The 20602-nt window shown below is 36.2% G+C and overlaps 1 protein-coding gene across 1 annotated transcript; it reads right to left on the bottom strand.

Moving 5' to 3' along the window:
* Window positions 1-890: 890 nt before the first annotated feature.
* SULT6B1 (sulfotransferase family 6B member 1) lies at window positions 891-20163 on the bottom strand. Its single transcript, XM_044660968.1, has 7 exons — window positions 19965-20163; window positions 19565-19677; window positions 15932-16021; window positions 10485-10611; window positions 5408-5502; window positions 2790-2946; window positions 891-1021 (listed from the first exon to the last, which is right to left on the bottom strand). Exons 1-7 carry the CDS (start codon window positions 20161-20163, stop codon window positions 891-893), a joined length of 912 nt encoding a protein of 303 aa, XP_044516903.1.
* Between the last annotated feature and the right edge of the window lie 439 nt (window positions 20164-20602).

The following is a 20602-nucleotide window of genomic DNA, read 5'->3' as shown; positions in this document are numbered from 1 at the left end:
TGGCCCTGGAAGTTAAAAGGATGAGGAATGAGGCCATAGAGTATTTTGATTGATATGTCTACTCAGAAGCAGAGCTGCTTTGATCATGGTTCATGGTTCTAGAACTGGATGGAGTGGTGGAAAGGAAGGAGAAAAGGGCCATGGCAAGACAGTCATTGAGGAAGAGATGACTATTCCAGATAAAGTGGTCTAATTTCTACATACTATCTATCTTTCAGCTTTATATCTATTCGGGCCATCCCTCTTATCTACAATATATAAAGAGAGAGTTCTCATTGCTGCCTCAGAATCCTTGGCTTCCTTTAAGACTAATTCATGTGCCAATTCCCAGAGGAAACCTTTTCTAAACCCCTATATCATTCACACTTCCTTCTCCCTCAAAGTATTATTTGTAGGCTAGAAAGAATGTAAGTCCTTGAGGGCAGGAATCATTTTTTATTAAATGTTTTTGGGTTAGATTGGTAGGATATACAAACTGTAAAGAGAAATGTAAGCTATTATTATTGATATCAAGAAGAAGCTGTCTGGATGGAGGTCAAAGGGATAGCTTCTATTATTAATGGATACGTCAACATCAATATCTAATAAACTTAAAGTGAGTCAATCTTACAGAACCTGGTTATCATTAGCTAAAGTGCTAAATCCAAATTTCTGAACTTGTAAAAACTAATGACCAGATCCTAAATTATAAAGATCTCCCTATGTTATTTCATGAGGACAAGCCTGAGATAGCCAGCTAGTTTTTACCAAAAGCAGTATTAGTACAAAAGAATGTATTTGAAATGTGTACTTTCTCAGCAACATTTACAAATTTCCATTTGGGTTTATTCTTTGTAACATTAAAAAGAAAAGGGAAAAAAATTCATCTGACCCAATCAATATAACTAAAGTTAAGCTTTACAATGCATATCATACTTCAGTTTTACTCCCAGTGGAGTGCCTGCTAAACATTCATTGAATTTTTCATCCATTTCTTGACTCTGAGTTTCACTGAACAGATTTTTCCAGTCTCCAACTTCACCTAGAAAACATAATCAATAAGACCAGATATTAATTGGTGTGCTCCTTCTTAAACATATTATTTCCTGGGTTCTAATTTTATTTGGATCAAATGCTTTTGCTTTGAATATGTGAAAAAAAGACACAAAAAGAGAAATGTTATATACCAGTGATTCCCAAAGTGGGCACCACTGCCCCCTGGTGGGTGTTGCAGCCATCCAGAAGAGCGGTGATGGCCACAGGTGCATTTATCTTTCCTATTAATTGCTATTAAAATTTAAAAAAATTAATTTCCAGAGAGCTAAGTAATATTTTTTTTGGAAAGGGAGCGGTAGGCCAAAAAAGTTTGGGAACCACTGTTATATACAGTCAGACAGCAATATTATTTCCCAGGTAAAATCAATGACATTAATTGCCAAAAAAAAACAAAACAAAAAAAAACCCAACGTGATCAGATGACATCCTTCTGTGGAAAAAAATAATTACCCTAGAGAGTTTTTTTTTCTGGAATTTACTACAAAGTCACAAAGATCACTCTACCATTGTAGATTCTCTTCTAAGTAATATAGGGTTTAAAAAGGAAATGATGTTGTGATATAAGATCTACACCAAAGAGTTCTCCCTTCTTCTCTAGCAGGTTTTGATATCTGATATTCCATCTAAAGTTCCATGTAAAATGTAAATATTCCTGGAACAACTAACACTTTATTTTTTTAAAACCCTTATCTTTTGTCTTAGTATCAATACCAAGACAGAAGGGCAAGAGCTGGGCAAATGGGGGTAAGTGATTTGCCCAGGGTCACACAGCTAGAAAGTATCCGAGGCCAGATTCGAACCCAGATTTCCCCAACTCCTGGCCCAACACTTAATTCACTGTGCCAACTAGCTTCCCCTATCCATATTTTTTAAAATTCTTTCATTCTATCTCAGAATCAATACTGTATTTTGGTTCTGAGGCAGAAGAATGTTGAGAGCTAGGCAATTGTTATTAAGTGACTTGTCTGGTATCACACAGATAACAAGTTTCTGAAGCCAGATTTGGACCCAGGTCCTCCAGCTGTAGACCTACCACTCTATCCATGGAGTCACCTAGCTGTCCCAATATCTAACACTTTAAACCAACTAAGCAATATTAAGTCAGGTGCTTACCCTCTCTTCATCCCAAACACCTTTAAAATTCAAAAGACTACTCATTTCCTAAATTTTTGAATCTTTGAAAAGATATGTTGAAAGTAAAAATTTTCTTTACCTTTGAAATTTTCTGTTCCTAAGAATACCCTAGAGTCTAGACAGCTTGGCCAGGTCTCTCAACCAGAAAGAATGGGGTGGTGAGATTGAAAGTGGATTTGGAATTAGTGGATGTCATCTTGCCTATTGGCTGTGCCACTTCCCTCATAGCATGACAATGGAGTAAGTCACCTCATCCCTCTGAAACTCAATTTCCTCATCTGAAAAAAATGGGCTTAAACTAGATAATTTCAAAAGTCCCTTCCAGTTCTAAATCTATGAGACTAAAATATTCTTTGTATATCATTAGTAACTAGAACCATAAATAAAAGAACAAGTGTTTTATTAAGGTCTATTTATATAACTAAGGAAATCAATCACTGGCAAAGCTAGAAAAAAAAACCAAGCCTAACTTCATCCTGAGCAGTCCCTTCTTTACTATAGCTTTTAAATTTCTTTACCCCAAAATGAAGATAGTAAGGGAGCAGCTCAAATTCCCTTTAGGAACTAGGTAACTCAAGACACTTAGTAATTCAACATTCCTAAAATTAATGCAATTTTACCTTTTCGAAAAAGAAATGGCCCAATTGGACCATGTGTTTCCTGAGACTTTGCTCTCATTGCTTGAAAGGTGGTCCGATCTGAAATGGCCTGAATCTGCTCCCCGGTCAGAGAGAATCCAAAGAATTCCGCCATTTGTTTCACTCCCACAGCTAGATTCTGAAAACAAAATTCTACAGGGTAACCTTTAACACTTTTTTCTCCTCCACCTATGTGAATTTGTTTTCTTATTCCCTATAAGTGGGTTTACCAAGTTTTTGGTCCCAGGACACCCTGGTTTTCAGTAAATCTTCCCATACCTCCAATTCAATATAAAAAGAAACAAACTGTAAGGCTAACCATGCATGTGCACATAAAATGAATAAGTTAATTTCAAGAGGATAATAGTTATTTGCCAAGCGTTCTCCAAATCCTGCTTTGACAAGCTTCTCAGAGCCCAGAGGCACACACATACCCCAGCTTGGACTCCTGACCTACATGCAATATTTCAGATCTTTTCTTCTCTCCTTTTACTTCTTCTGAAATCCCTAACCACTTAAGAAGATAACCTGGCTTCTTCTTTCACTGAAAAGAGGACATTCAGTGTACTAGGTTTGAAGTCAGAGATTCTGGGTTCAAATCCCTGAATGTATGGCTTGATCAAGTTACTGAACCTAATTATATCTCAGTTTCCTCATTTGTATAGGAGGGAGGCTGCCCAAAGGAAATCAGTCATAAATCAAAGTTCAATGCGGTATACCAAAGTATTCGTAGTAGCCTTCTTTATAGTAGTAAAAAAATGTGAAATAACATTAGTAACTATCAAATAAGGAATAAAATGAAAAAGCTACAGTGTATAAATGTAATGGAACATTATTGTGAAGTTTAAAGTATGGCAAATATGAGAAACTTTGGAATATCTGTATGAATTTCTGCAAAACACAATGAGCAAAATCATGATAATATACAGAATGACAACAACACTGTAAATGAAAGCATCACTAAAAGGAGGCTGATCTTTAAGTATCTGGGGGAAAAAATAAGCATTTTCTCCAGTGTCTAGCACAGTGTTTGGCACATAATAGTGTTTAATAAATTCCTGTTAATTGATTCTGAAAAAGAGATGATGAAATATGCTTCTTCCCTCATGACAGAGAGGTAGGGGACTCTAAGCACAGAAGAGTGTATACATTTCTAGGTGAGTTATCTGACTTGGATCTTTTTTTTTTTTTTGGTTGATTGTTTTTCTTTATCACAAAGGGAGAATGTCTGGGATATTTTTAAAAAGGGAATCAGTAGCTGGGTGGCTCGGTGGATTGAAAGCCAGGCCCAGCAATGGGAGATCCTGGGTTCAAATCTGGTCTCAAACACTTCCTAGCTGTGTGACCCTGGGCAAGTCACTTAACCCCCATTGTCTAGTCCTTACCACTCTTCTGCCTTGGAACCAATACACACTATTGATACTGAAATGGAAGTTAAGAGTTTAAAATAAATAAATAAATAATATGAATTAAATAAATTAAATGAATAAATGAATAATATGAATGAATGAAAGGTTAAGTGAAAGAGCTGAACCCAACTTTTAATATTTCTTGCTACTCTAAATTTATGATTCTGTTATCTTCAGTGATTTGCTCCAGCATCATCCCCATCTCTATTCTACATCTTTTACATTTCTCTTGTTATTGCCTTCTTCCCATTTTCAAACATATTCAGGTCTACACAAATCTAAAAATAAATAAATAAATAAAAAGCCTTCCCTTGACTCTTCTAGTTCACCAAGTCACCACCATCCCATTTCTCTACTCCCTTTGTCTAGCAAAAAAAAAATCCAATTAATTAGTGACCTTATAATTACCAGTCTTTATATCTTTTTTTTAAGTCACTACCATTTACTAACTTTGTGACTTTGGACAAGCTGATTTCTCCATCTGTAAAATGAGGTGGGATTAGATGACCTCCTAGATGTCTCCTGTCTTTAAATGTGTGATCCTATATGCTTTCGGAATATCACTTTTATAAGTGTGTGTAGGATAAAGAAGGGAGAGTCTTGAACAAGGTAGGTAGGTGGTACAGTGAATAGAACATTGGGCTTAGACTCAGAAAGATGTAAGTTCAAATCTGGCAACAGACATTTATTAGCTGTAACCCAAATCACTCAGTTTTCTCAAATGTAAAATGGATATAATCATGCACCTGCCTCCTAGGATTATTGTGAGGATCAAATTAGATAATAGCATAGTGCCTGGCACATAACAGGTACAATATAAATGTTTATTCCTTTCATTTTCCCTTTATTCCACCGCCAGAAAAAAGAATCCCACATATAGGGCTTTCATATACAGGTCATATCATTCCTCCAAAAGAAAAAAAATCTTCCATAGCTCTTTTTTTTTATACCTTGTAAAATTATGGTGCCATTTCCTACCATTTAAGGTACTATTATGCCATTTCAGTTTAATTTAATGTAACTCTCCTCCATACTCCCAATTGCATAAACATTCATGGCTTCATGCCCTTGCTAAACTTGCTTACTGCCTCAAGTAGAAGCATTAAACTCTATGATTCAGCTATAATATCTCCATATGCTCTCCTATGTGCATTACACTACATTTTACTGCAAATAACCTGGACTTCTCACCTCTCTCAGGTCTTCATAGAGTATAAACAGAACGTTTTCATCATCGAGGTGTTTGTTCCAATTGATTGCATAGTCAAAGTAGCTTCCCCAAGAAACTAAGAAAGATGGAAAACACATTATAAGTCATTTCAATGAGTGAGGACAAGAAATAGAAGACTGTGTTACAAATTAAATTCGCCAAACATTTATTAAACAAATACACGGAATTATATACCAGGCATTGTCCCAGGTACCAGAGATCCATAGGCAAAAATAAGACAGTTCCTGCCTTCAAGAAGCTTGCATTCATTTGGGGGAAGGAGGAGGAGGATATAAAATAAACTGACCAAAAAAAAAAAAGCAACTTTGAAAAGGAATGAATGGAACAAATAGCAGGAAGGTAGGGAGTGTTTAATGGAGGAAACAATAGCTGATATCCTTGAAGGGAGCTCAGGATTCTGAGAAATGGAGATGAGGAAGAGAATTCTATAAGAATTCTATACAGAAGACCTGAGTGGCAATGCCAGACTAATTGGGTTATAATGTAGAGTGAGGAGTAATATGAAAAAAGAAATAAGGCTTTAATATATATATATATATATGTATGTATGTATGTATATATGTATCTTCCCTAAAGTCCTGTTTTAGTGTTTTGTCCCAGGAGGCGTGCCATAATCTGGTAGGTCCTACAAAATTAAAAAACCGTAGAGCAGAGAAACAATGTGCTATAAAGTAGAAAACAAGTCCTAGGGACAAGAAGAGCGGGGTTCAAGTTCCATCTCTGGAACACACTTGTGTAACCCTTGTCAAGCCATTTAGCTACTCAAGAAACTTTTTTTTAATTCTTACTTTCTGTCTTCTTAATAGCTCTAAGTCTGAAGTGCAAGAGCAAAGGCTAGGCAAACAGGGTTAAGTGGCTTCCCCAGGGTCACATAGCTAGGAAATTCCTGGATCAGATTTGAACCCAGGTCATCCTGTCTCTAGGTCTGGCACTCTATCCACTAAACCACCTGGCTGCCCAGACCCAAAAAATTCTTTAAGACTACAACTTGAAACACTATCCACATCCAGAGAAAGAACTGTGGGAACAGAAACACAGAAGAAAAACAACTGCTTGACCACATGGGTCCATGGGGATATGATTGGTGATGTAGACTCTAAACCATCACTCTGGTGCAAATATCAATAATATGGAAATAGGTCTTGATCAATGACACATGTAAAGTCCAGTGGAATTGCATATTGGCTATGGGAGAGGGTTGGGACGAGGGGAGAGAAAGAATATGAATCATGTAACCATGGGAAAAATTTCATAATTAATGAGTAAAATTAAAATAACTTAAAAATTAAATTAAAATTAAATTAAAAAAAAAAGATTACAACTTGAGAGCAGATACCCTTATGTAGTAATAGAATTTCCTTACTAGGACTTCCATAAACCAATGAAATCACAGTTCTGGTTTGCCATTCCCTGACCCTAAAAAAGGCTTTTAGGTCCTGTGGAAACTATGAATTTTTGGTCATTAGTTGGTATTTATTTAACATTATTTGTTTTTACATGGTGCTTTGGAATGCAAATTGTTCACATAGCATCATATATTTAAGATTAGAAGAAAGTACAGAGGTCAACTAATCTGTTTTTCTCATTTTACCGAGGCTTTGGGAGATTAAGTGAGTTGTCCACAGTCAAACAGGCAGTAAATGGCAAAACTAGGATTTAAACTTGGGTCCTGTGACCTTGAGTTCAAGACTCCAACTTCAGTTTTCTTTCTACTACATTGTTCATTTACATCCTAAATATAACTGTATGGATATACTCTATATTATACAAATTCTACATGCTAATCTCTGCCCAGATATGATTTAGTGCAAACTATTTGTAAATATTACAAAGAGGCAACTAAGTGGCACCAGGCTGGGAGTCAGGAATCCTTAATTCAAATCCAACCTCAGGCATTCACTAGCTATTTGACCCTGAGCAAGTTACTTAACCTCTGTTTCCCTTAATTCCACTACAAAAGGAAATGGCCAACCATTTTAGTATCTTTTCCAAGAAAACCAACATGGTATCACAAAGAGTTGGACGTGACTGAACAACAAGAATAAAAGAGTGCCAATTGTTTGTCAGTTTTAATCATTCTTTCTTAATGCTCTTTTATGATTCCCATCAATAGCAAGATATTTGTGAATGCTGAAAAAGAGAGAGAAGCACTATAGTATGCCATTTGGGAATAGTTGATAAATCTATCCAGGAATCAGGAAATATTTAAGAACACAGAAATCAAGGTGAGAAGAAAAATCTGAGACTTAGGTAACCCCCCTGACAGTGTTGCAGAAAACATGTCTAGTTTTTGTTTTAGCCTGAAACAACACAATAGCTTAGCCAAGGGAACTCTTACCTGCTCAAGTCTGGCATTTAGACTTTTCTCTATATGGAGTCTTAAAGAGTTTCTTAGATCAGAGCAGCTGTCTGCCTAAGCCTTTGCCTTTGCCCTTCTGTCTTGGAGTTGTTAAGAAGACAGAAAGTAGTTTGCCTTTGCTAGCCAATGTTCATTTAAGTATGTTATTTGGCAGATCAGTCAATCATTCAATAAACCAAGCTTTGGAAAAGAAGGGTTTAATTTTTTTTAAGTAAATACCTAATAATTTAGGGAATGAGGAGGAGACAGTAGAAACCAAAGGGAACAGCAAAAGTCTTGAGTATGAGATGGTGCTTGAGCAGTATGGTACTTTGAAGAAATTTGAAATTCTAAGAGGTGGACTGAGGAGAAGGTGTATTTTAGACAGGGATGATATTCTGTGCAAAATTACAGACACTGGAGATGGAATGGAATGTGTAAGGAATAGCAAGTAGATCAGTTTGGCTGAACCATACGGAAAGACAGAATTTGAGGAAGAGTAATGGGTAATAGCAGTGCGAGGGGCTCTAAGTACCATCCAAGAAGTTTTTGTCTTCTCATAGAGACATCAGGGAACTTTTTTTTAACCCATACCTTCTGTCTTAGAATCAATATTAAGTATCAGTTCCAAGGCAAAAGAGCAAGAATGGCTAGGCAATTGGGATTAAGTGACTTGCCTGGGATCCCACAGTTAAGAAATGGCTGAGGCCAGATTTGAACCAGGACCTCCTATCTCCAGGCCTGTCTCTCTATCCACTGAGCTATGTAGCTGCCCCACAACAGTAAGGTTTTGAGAAAGGGAGTGATATGGTCAGACATGTTTCTGGATTATCACATTGGCAGCTATAGAATGGATGGAATTGAAAGGAAGAGACTTGAGACAGAGAGACCAGTATATATTGAGAGATTAAATAGCTCTTATAATAAGCTTCTCTCTCTTTGAATTTTATCATCTGATTGATCTTCTATTATAATTTCATTCCTCATCCCTTTCTATTACTATCTGAGGAGAACAAAATAAATCACTGGAGGTGGGGTTTCATCTCATTAACAGAAATCATATCCCCCTTTTAATTTTAAGGAAATAAGTTGAAGAAAAAGCAAAGATCACCTGATGAAAAATTAGAGAACTACTGATTCAGGCTTCAACAAATATATTAGAAGTACTTTTTAAGGTTCTGATTCCTAAAATATATTATATCTCAATTAGATAAATGAAATAAAATTAAAACAATCTAAGATGTAGAATTTTGCCTAGGGCCAAGATAAGGGTCTATCTCCTTTGGCAGCTGTTAGGAGCATTATATTCAGTATAGTTTCTTTACCTCAGCCAGTGATGGGCAAACTTTTTAAAGAGGGAGCCAAAGGAAAGGAAATGCTCATCTGTCAGTCTGTTTCTAAGGCAACTCTTTTGAAGTTTCATTGTATAGTATTCTACTCAGTGTATTCATCAGATTAAGAATAATGTCGCAGCTCAGGATAGAACATTTCAGGGGGCTGCATCTGGCCCCCAGCCATAGTTTGCCCATCACTGCCTTAGACTTAACCAATAAGCCTCAGTTTTATAAACTGTAAAATGAGAAGATAGATGAAATGATCTCTAAAGTCCCTTTTAACACCAATATTCAATGATTCTAAGAATAGACAGTGAGGAAATTAGTTTGCCACCAACCAGCAGCAGCACCCCTTTCTCAGCCCACACATACTTCTCCGTAGTTGCTCTAGGAAAAGGACAGGAGGATCCCAGGCTGCAGCAGATAAAGTATCGCTTTTTGATATGGCATAATAACTCCAGGATATGACTTCAAATCAAGAAACACAGAATTTTATGTCACTAAGCATTTGAGTCAGAAGGGACCTTCATGTCTATCTAGTCCAACTCATCATGAAAGGAATCTCCAATATAACATACCCAACAACTGCTCTTCCAACCTCTACTGGACGACATCCAAGGAAGAAATCAGAGCTTGAATCACCTCAGTTGCTTACTTACTTACTAGTGTCATCATGAATGCGGCTCTGAAAGCCTCAAATATTCTTATCTATAGAATGGGGTAATAATGCTTGTACTACCAGTCTCGTAAAATTGGGGGAAGAGGATGATTTGCAAAAAAAGGTGCAATGGTAAGTATGGATGATAATAATGCTGAAGAGACTTGGACAACTTGCTTCTAACCTGGTTTGCTCATTTTCTAAAATATATGCTTTTGTATCATGCTTTTGTAAGAGTTCTTCCATAGGTAGATCTTTATATTTATCTTACATTTGCTTTGTTTATATTTTGCACCTTTTTGTATGTTCTTTTACCTCAATGGAATGCCAATTCCTTGAAAACAGGATTGTTTCATTTTTGTCTTTACATACCAATCCCCTAGCACAGTGCCCGGGCATAGTGACACTCAAAGTTTGTTGATTGACTGATACAATATGTTATCAAGGGATATCATGAATCCTAATAACTTGAGATTTTAAATTCCAGAGATAATGGTTCAATAAACTGTAACTGACTAATTAGTAGCCTTGGATAATTCACAATGTCTGTGGAACTCATCTTCCTTATCTATAAAATGGCTTCTTAATAAAAATGATATGATGCTTTGATATGATTCTACTTATATGACTACAGGTTCCATTAAAACCTTCCTATATTTAACACATGGGTCCATCTGAAATGATGTTTCTTTAAGCAGCAACTATACCTTGTCCTTTCATGAAATAGCTGAAGAAATCATCCCAAGAGCCAAAGCTTGGAATATCAGGAACATCATTGTGGAAATGAAAAAAAGACGTTGCTGTATCTTTTGGATTTCTAAACATCACCAAAATCTGCAGAAGAAAAAGAGTTGTTTGTGTTTATGCAATTAACAACAGAGCTAGTTTAAATAATTCCATTTTATACCTTTGTAACAACTGACTAACAAGTAGTGAAAATACCTCTTGCTGTGGAGGTAACAGCAGCATGACATACCCTGGGTCTGTAGTCAGAGAAATGGGGTTGAAGTCATGTCTCTGATGCTTACAGACCTTGGATAGATTGCTTTAACTTCCGAGTCTCAGGTCCATCATTTGTAAAATGAGGGGGTTACAATACTGGGAGATGCTGCCAAGTGGGAAAATCTTCAAGTAGAATGAGTATGGACTGCCTATCTGGTTGGCATCCAAGGATGAGCCTAAATGGATCAAGAGAAGTAAGTCACTAGGATAATGAAAAATTTGGCCACAGCATCCTCAAGAGTAGCGATTATGCTCTGTGGATGGAGGGAGTATCGATGAATCCCATGAATCTCAGAGAGCTAAAATACTAAAATAAGAAAGCCAAGAAATACCAAAGTAATAAAAAAAAACAAATATGGCCCCTGCTGCCATCACTTGAAAGAATCTTAGTAAACAATTGAGGAGGCAGTATGGTATAGTGGCAAGGGGACTGGATTGAGAATCAGAAGATTTGGGTTTGGATGCCAGCTTATGTATGTCTATCTTTGTGAACTTAAAGTTATTTAACCTTGGATGGTCTCCATTTCCTCATTTGTAAAATGAAATAGGACAATGAACCAGGATTCCTACTAGCACTAAATGTATGACCCTAAAAACAATAACATATGAAATCCAGAGCTTTTTATCACAGCCACAGGACATCTACCTTCCTTCTCCAAGTCCAATCCTCTACTTTGCTACTAAGTCTTTGACACTTCTCCTGATTTTTATTGCCATTTCTTTTCTCCTCTTTTCCTTCTCTGTTTTGTGTATGTTATTGCTGCCTTTATTTTTATGAAATAGTCATGTCCCCTTTTAATCCCCCTTCATTTATACTGAAGAAAAAAATTATGCAAAACAACAGATACGGGAATTGTATATTACATACCACATTCCATACCCATAGTTCTATGTTTCTTTGAGAATACAGAGACATGTTTCATTATAATTTATCTAATTTTAAGACAATTAAACAGGTTTTGATTGCTCTTTAGTGTTTTTAAGAAAACATTATTATAGTCACTGTATATTTTGTTTTCCTGATTCTTAACCTAGATGGTGCAGTAGATAGCATGCTGGGCATAACATTCATAATAGACCTGAGTTCAAGTTTGATTTTAAAATCACTTAACCTCTATTTGATTCAATTTCCTCATCCATTAAATGAAGATAATAATAGCATCTTTCTCAGGATTGTTGGGAGCATAAAATAAAATCATATTTGCAAACCATTTTACGAACCTTAAAATACTTTACAAATGCTAGCTATTATTATTATTCTGCACCAATTTGTACAAATCTCCATTCCTCCAAATTCTTCATAGTCCTCTTTTCTTATTGTATAATATTTTATTATGTTCTTATGTAAGGTATGGTCTCTTTCATATGTGGACATTTTGGTCACTGAAAGGGGAAGAAAAAAACAATATTTATGTAAGGAGAACCAATGAAAATCATTTTTGCAAGTACAGCTTCTCAGATAAAATACTGAGACACAGATTGTTCTCAGGGCCTGAAAGAGGACCTGTTTGAAGGTATAACAATAACTTTGGCAAAGGCGGATGCAGGGCACTGTGGATTCATCAGCTTATTTGCAAGTAACTTTTTTAAAAGTTGGATAGGCTATAACTGCAAAACTGTTAAGTCAAAGAACTGTTTAGGATGGAACAGTTCCTTCTACTCTGTACTCCAATTCTACCTTCCTTGCTCACCTTTATCCTGAATATCTTTCTTCATTAGTGTAGTTCATGACATGTAGTAGGTGCTTAATAAAAGCTTATTGGTTTAGGGGCAGCTGGGTAGCTCAGTGGATTGAGAGCCAGGCCTAGAGACGGGAGGTCCTAGGTTCAAATCCTGCCTCAGACACTTCCCAGCTGTGTGACCCTGGGTAAGTCACTTGACCCCCATTGCCTACCCTTACCAATCTTCCACCTATAAGTCAATACACAGAAGTTAAGGGTTTAAAATTTAAAAAAAAGCTTATTGGTTTATTGATTATTATTCTCTCCCTATTTGGCCTTTCTCTTCTCAATGATTATTTGAAAACTACTTGGTGTTAAGAGTCAGAAAGACCTAAATTCAAATCTAGTCTCAGACACTTACTAGCTGTGTGACCTTGGGAAAATTCCTTCACTTCTGTCTGCCTCAGTTTCATCAACTGTAAAATGGAGATATAAATTGCACCTATTTTCCAGAAGCTGTTGGGAGGATCAAATGAGATCCTTTTTATAAATTGCTTAGCATATAACAGGTACTTAATAAATGATTTTCCCCTTACGCTTCTTTTAACATGTCTTTTGCTCTCTTCCATGAGGCAGTGTACTATGGTGGAAACAACTCTGGAAATTGAAGTGAAAATGCCTGGGTTCAAGAACTTGCTCCATTATTTACCAGTAACATGTGGTTTTGAGCAAGACATTCAATTTCAATGACTACAAGTAATGGACATAAAAATACTTTGTAAGTTGAAAAGCCCTATTCAAGTAGAATGCATTATCTTAGTCTTTTCTCTGAGGAATGAAAGGAGAAACGAAGTGATGAAAAATAAAAGGAAAGGTGGTGAAGGGGGATATTAGAATTCCAGTTAATTATTTCTATGATTTATTAATAATAAGTATTTTATTAGATTATAAGCTCCTGTAAAAAGGAATTCTTTATTCCTTTTTTAATTTAACAGGGGACCTGGAGGTCCTCTTACCTTAGAGATGTGTAGGGATGAACCAGCTCACAATGATAGGAAGTAGGACTGGGAAGCCCCCTGCTGAGCCAGTGTCAGTTGCAGGCTGTCAGTTGCTGACAGTTAAGAGAGTCATTTGCTAACTGTTGGTCAGTCAGTTGCTGACAATTAGGGCTGGCAGTTTGGGGGAAGTTGGTAGTTGGGGGTTGGTTGCTAGTGGTGTGGTTGGTGTTTAGTGGCGAGAATATAAAGGCTGGCCTGAGCTTACTGAGAGGGTTTTTAGCCTTTAAAGGGCTTTTTGCCTCTGGGATCTCTAGAGAACAGGAGGTCTGTCTCGTAGGCAAGGATCTGCTATCATTTGGCTACTGACAGTTGGGCAGCTATAGAAAACTGATTAAAGGAGTGAGTGAGTGGTAGCTATCCATTATTTTAGAGAGTTACGTAGTTAGTGAATAATTTATAGATAGAGTATGCTAGGTTAGGCCTGGGTTGTGCTAGGCAGAAGAAACTGTCCTCAGAAGACGGTTAGAGGTAGTATTAGGAATTTTAGGTAGTATTAGGAATTTTAGGTATATTTGTAGGGTATAAGATTAGTAATCTCTCTTTTCTATCTTTCCCTCCTTTACTATATTCTTTTACTATCTCTATTTTAATTAAACTAAATTGTTAATTGTTAAAAGCTGCTAGAAGTTTTCTTTTCTCTGGCTTAAAGGGATAATATTAGCTTACAACTCTACTATATTCTCATTAAAATTTAAATTATTAAAAGTTGCTGTCTCATTTTGTCAAAACCCCTATTTTAACCCTTACACTCCACGTGAGAAGAAACTTTATCTTATTTATTGTTATGTCTCTCTATGAGTATCTTGGATTGTCTCATTTGAAGGTAGAAAGAGCCTTAAGTCTTGCCAACTCTAAAGTTCTACCTTGCACCAATCATACTTGCAAAATTGACAAAAATTGATAAATGACAGGTGTTGGAGGGTCTTCAAGAAAATAGGGACATCAATACATTGTTGGTGGAGCACTGGAATAGTCCAGCTATTCAAACAATTTAGAACTATACTCAAAAAGCTACTAAACTGAGGGCAGCTAGGTAGCTCAGTGAATTTAGAGCCGGGTCTAGAAATGGGAGGCTCTGGGTTCAAATTTGACACTGGATACTTCCTAGTTGTATAACCTTGGGCAAGTCACTTAATTTCCATTGCCTAGCCCTTACTGCTCTTCTGCCACTGAACAAATACATAGTATTAAATCTAAGATGAAGGTAAGAGTTTTTTTTAAAAAACTAAACTGTCCTTATCTTTTGACTCAACAATACCACTCATTAGACCTACATACCAAAACAGATCAAAGGAAGAGGAAAAGACATCTGTACAAAAAAAATTATAGCAGCTTTTTTTGTGGAGGCAAAGAATTGGAACTCCTTTAGTTTGAGAAATGATGGTATATGAATATGATGGAATAGTATTGTGATATAAGAAATGATGAAGGGGATGGTTTCAAAGAAATCTGGAAAAAATCTATGAGTGTTGATGCAGATTAAAGTGAGTAGAACCAGGGGAACAATTAATACAATAACAACAATGTTGTAAAGACAAACAACTTTGAAAGATTTAAATCTCTGGCTAAGATAATAACCAACAGTAATTTCAGAGAATCTATGTTGAGATCTAGGAGGCCAAACTAAGATTTATTACACATACTTCAGAAAAGATTCAGGATTCCTTCATTGTCTCTGAACAATGAAAAGAGATTTCCTAAAACTTGAAGAGTTTCTAATTACATCAGAGATTAAGAAAAAGAATACAATTTCTGGATTTATAGCTGCCAAAAAAGAGACAGGAATCCACAATTGCACTAAAGGAAAAATAAAGATTTACCTTATAAAAATACACTCATAAGGTTTAAAGGATAGACTTGTAAGATATACTTAGAAAGCTTAGAGTGAGTTAATTGAAAGGAAGAAGGTTTGTAGTCAAAAGATAATTAAAGAAGAGAAATCATGTCAGAACTGATTGAGGATTTTATCAATAAGCATAGGGAAAAGTATCACAACCATTAGTTATAACTTACTCGAAAATTTCTTATCTCCATTAAAGAATAATTGGGGGTCTCATTGGTTTAATGCACCTTACAGAAAGCATCAGTTTTGCTATGTGACTTTCTTCACAATTAAAGGGGCTATGTTGAACCTAAATAATAATGCAGTAAATGACTCAGAAATTCTTATACAATATAATCAAATATGAGTTATGTTTCAGATATTTTACTTTATCACAAGTATGACATGGAAAGATTCATTCTGGAAGAAGGTAAGGGGAATGAATTCCTGTAACATAAAGACAGAAGATATCAGTAAAATATATGTTTAAATGAAACTGAAACCAACCCTATATCTGACATTTATTTCAATAAAACTTTGTGATGAAAAAATGAACTAAGGCACTATGAGCATTTCAATGGCAGAGGAAAGGGCATCCTGAGCACACTCACCTTGGCTTTATTTGTGAAGATAGACTTGGGCAGTTTGTCATAATGGAGATGAGTTGCCAAAATCCTTGGAGATGGGAATTGCTTCATTCTCTGTAAAAATAAAAAACAAGAGAAGATTGCTATATGTTCAGGATTGGCACTATTCATTTCTTAGCTTGGAGTAGGAAGGCAGCCCTGTATTAAAAAACCTCCTCTGTTGTCCTCTCCTCTCTCTTCTCTAGCCCTTTCCTCCAGTTTTAGATTGGATCTTCTACTGCCCACCCATCTTTTGACCAGAACTTCAGCATCTCTTTCTTTCAACAGTGAACTAGGACTGCTCAGACCTCAGCTTTGTAATCAGATGAAGTAGTTATAGTCAACATTTTACTCTTTATTAAGTCCCTCTGCCTATCTCATGCTGTTTTTCCCTGTAGTCTCTCAGGCTGCTGATCTCTTTCTGGCTATTGCTTCTTCTGTCATCCTGTACCTTCAAAACCCTTCTACACACCCGTCTTCTAGCGATGAAAAAAGGCAAAAGGGATTTCCTTTCTGAATGTTTTTTGTTTGCTTGTTTGAATAAAAATTTCTAGATGTCAAACAACTTAGTAATCATAATTGTTTATTTATCATCTAAATAGCAGGCACTGTTTTAGATGCTCAAGATTCAAAAGCAAACACTGAAACAATCTCAAGAACCTTAAAGTGCTGTTTATGGAGACAGCTGGTAGCACATTAGAATTGTTGCTCATGATATATCTCTTTTCATATAAATATATTGGAGGTCTAACCACAGGAACTTCTTCAGAGAATAGCAGATTCTGCTTGCTGCTGGCCTATATAGAAGAGGCTGGGGACCCTGCTTCCAGAAAGACATGATGATATGGAATGGAAGGCCTGGCTCTCTGATTTAGAACAATACAAACATTCTGTAACTGGTTTAGGTCTACTAACCATGTGGGTAAGGAATAGATCATTGATTGACTGCTAAACTAAAATTAGGGTTCATTAAAAATATACTAACCAGAAAAACCTGGTTAGAAAGTCTATTTGTCCTACTCTTTTCTGGCTAGATGCTATCTGGGAAAGATATGCATTCTATGAACCTCTGGATGAGGAGTGACTTTGAGCCCTTCCCACTTGGGATCAGTATGTTTCCCATGAACACAAGGGGCTATTCTTTGCATTTCTTCTTTCCTATTTTAGGTGAAAGAATGTTGGAGATAACTGTGATGATCTTAGGGGATTCAAAGCTTAAAATAGCAAGTGCCCAAAGTCTTCTCCAGGTTAGCTTACTATTATTGGCCTCAGTAGAGCCTGGGTGCTCCAGTTCCCCAATGCATCATTACCTCTTCTCCCTCGGAGATGGTGCTGATTCTGAAATATTACAGTGTGGTAAGGAGTGACAAGCATGAGGAATTGAGAGAAACATGGGACAATGTAGAGTGAAGGCAGCTCTACCAGATGAACATAATCTGGAGTGACTTTCTTATTGTTGTTGAATTGTTTTTCAGCCATGTTTGACTCTTTGTGACCCCATTTGGAGTTTTCTAAGATACTGAAGTGGTTTGCCATTTTCTTCTCCAGCTCATTTTTATAGATGAGGAAACTGAGGCAAACGGAGTTAAGTGACTTGCCCAGGGCCACACAGCTTGGGAACAAACTCATTTTTGCACATGTATATTCCTCCCCCATCCCACAAACTTCCCCCTCCCTGATGATTGGGATTATTTCATTTTTGTCTTTTTGTCCTCATCACTGACTACAGATAGTGAGGAACAAAGATTTGTTTGACCAAGCACAGACCTAAGACATCCAAGAGGAAGCTACAGCAATGGATCCAATGTCTAGGATGAATTTGGAAGTGAACTTGATGGGACAAATACAAACACTAGAAAAATTTTGATCCTACTCTCCCAAGTGACAGAAATTATATAGAGAAAAGTGTACCCCCACATATTGGGAGAAAATGCTTCATAACTTCTGCTCCTGCTGTGTATGAAATAAACATCTCTTTGTAAAATCTATGATGTAAAAGAATTAAGACATGAATCACTGGTGGTTAATATTAGGGAGAATACACCAGAATGGGGATAGGGTGGGAGTGGGCTGTAACCATAGCATCAGAGCAGTGTCATCAATGTGATATAAAATTATCAAATACACACTCCTCTTTTCAAAGAAAGGCCAGTTTGAGTTCAAGTTTGAATGATACCTATCCAGGCATTATTTAGTCAAAGCTAAAAGGTTCCTTGTTCACAATAGCCTAGAATATCTGCTTGTATTTGTAACCCCAGTGCTTGGCACAATAGCATGATAGATAGTAATGCTTAATAAATGTTTTATCTACCCAGTGGAATTGCTTGTCAGTTCTGAGAGGGGGGAGGAAAAAGGAGCAAGGATCATGAATCATGGAACCATGGAAAAATATTCTAAATTTAAAAAATTTTAAATAAGTGTTTTATCTACCTGTCTGTCTAAGGGTAGACTACAATTGACCTTGGTGGAAAAAATAGTGGCACAGTACTTGTCCACCTATCCCAAGGTAGTTTTAAAACTTCTACTTCAGAAAGCTTTGAATTTACCAGTTCCTCCACATTTTTAAAATAATCTTCTTCAAAAGATGTCTCATAAAGTCTTTTCCTATACCTCATACTTTGAACTTGAACATCGATTAGCTAATCTAGCCAACATCATGATCTGAATATCCTTTTGTTACTCACTACCAGAATTGCCTTGAGATTGTTTCCTCATTTTTCAAATGAGGAGTTTGGACTAGATAATTTCTCTAGCTTGACCTACTTGGGTAAAAGTTACATGATTTGGGGAAAATTTGGGAAAAATTACTTAAGACCAGCTTATATCACATCTTTAATGTATCTTATTCTTTAATGTTTCTCCTCCAAGGAAATCTCTTATATGAAATCTAATTCTTCAGGCAAGTTTCTGCCTTAAAAGAGCACCATGTCAAACATAATTGGGAACCAAAATATGAATGGTATAGACCTATATTAAGTAAAATATTTTAAAGACATGCACATTCACTAAATAACCTTCTATATTCCAGAAAGCATCTGTAATTTACAAATTAATTTTGAAGGTTTGCTTGGTTTACCTGCAAACTAATCTGATACTGGAGTGGGATCACAATGGGAAGCAAAGCACCACATCTTTCCTCAGCAGTTACATTTTGATATAAAATGTAGCTTCTCATTAGGAAAACGTTAGGACCTCTGGTATAACATTAGAGTGATGAGCGCTGAACCTTAGAGTTACATTCTGTACTACCTATGACTTTCCTACTGAGTTTTAGACCCTTTAACCATAGTTCACTTAAACCAGGGATTCCCAAAGTGGGCGCTACCACCCCCTGGTGGGTGCTGTAGCAATCCAGAGAGGCGGTGATGGCCACAGATGCATTTATCTTTCCTATTAATTGCTATTAAAATTTAAAAAATTAATTTACAGAGGGCTAAGTAATATTTTTTCTGGAAAGGGGGTGGTAGGCCAAAAAAGTTTGGGAACCACTGACTTAAACATTAATATTTAGCTTTCTAATATAGATGCTCTTACTTATTGAACTAAGATTTATACATTGGTTGGAAAGATTTCTTTCCTGTGTTAATCCTTCTATAATTTCAGAGCTAAAATACTAACCTGATATTTTTCTGGGTCTCCACATTCGAGAACTGGAAATTCTGGATGTTCATACTTTTGAGGGGAGATGGTAGATACTAATTCGCTAAAGATCTGGAGAAGCCAGTTTGATCCTACATCAAAGTAAGCCAAAAAAAGAAAAATTAGTTGAAAACACATAAAGGGCCAATGTCTATATGTAAAGCATTTAAATAAAAACAACCTTACTAAAAATTAATTCTCTTCACAAAAATATAATAGTAGTATCTTTCCTTCTGATAAATATTCCATTTGTACATTGACATAGAATTATAAATGTCAATTTGTTAGCCATCTTGTTTTACATATGCACGATTTAATATATAAAAATTCACACACTAAATTTTGCAGGGTAGTGGTGTACTAAATGATTTATATTTACCACACTTGGGATAGGATGCCAGCACTATGTCCTCTCCTCTGGCTTCAAAGTGATCCAGTGCTTGGAAAGTTTCTGTAGTGCATATGGTAATTGGATAAGTGATTCCCTGATAGGAGAAAAGAAGGCGAGAAAGGGCAGTTTCTTTAGATTTTTCCAAAGCTTCATCAATGTATTCAATAACTTTGGACTTCTGGGCCATGTTAGCTTCTTGATGTGAAACTGTTCTGCTGCTATTCAGCAGAAGTGGTAGATTTAAACTAAGCTCTCAGTGGGTGGAGTAATGGAAAATCCTAGGGCTTTTCCTGTCCTCATGAGAAACACATTATTTTTTTCATCTCTTCCTGCCCATCCTCCTGGAAAAAGAAAAGAAAAGAAAAGTACTGGTGCATGAAAAAGACCAAGGAAATCATTGAAAATGAATCCATCCTAAAGCACAAATCCATTGTGTGTGTGTTTTGGCAGGAGAAGCATTGTAAATCTGTCATTAAACCACACTTGGCTCCAGAGAAGAATTGAAAGATGTGTTTCTTTAACTGCTTTGCAGAAAAGGGAGATTATGAGTTTGAAATATTTCATATATTATCAGAACTAATTGATATGTTAGTTGATTTTGCTCAACTGCTTTTGTTTATCTTTTT

The sequence above is a fragment of the Gracilinanus agilis genome, chromosome 2, assembly GCF_016433145.1.
Source record: "Gracilinanus agilis isolate LMUSP501 chromosome 2, AgileGrace, whole genome shotgun sequence".
NCBI classification, from domain to species: domain Eukaryota; kingdom Metazoa; phylum Chordata; class Mammalia; order Didelphimorphia; family Didelphidae; genus Gracilinanus; species Gracilinanus agilis.
The sequence above is the reverse complement of the archived record's forward strand: the minus strand, read 5'-3'. Positions and strand labels throughout refer to the sequence as shown.

What these genes read in the sequence shown, in the direction of transcription:
- SULT6B1 (XM_044660968.1), bottom strand. Translation starts at nt 20,163, where the DNA reads ATGGCCCAGAAGTCCAAAGTTATTGAATACATTGATGAAGCTTTGGAA. An exon ending in GGCATCCTATCCCAAGTGTG is followed by an intron (nt 19,678 to 19,964) that starts GTAAATATAAAT and finishes ACTTTGATGTAG; the next exon opens with GATCAAACTGGCTTCTCCAG. An exon ending in TCTATGAAGACCTGAGAGAG is followed by an intron (nt 2,947 to 5,407) that starts GTGAGAAGTCCA and finishes TTTTGTTTTCAG; the next exon opens with AATCTAGCTGTGGGAGTGAA.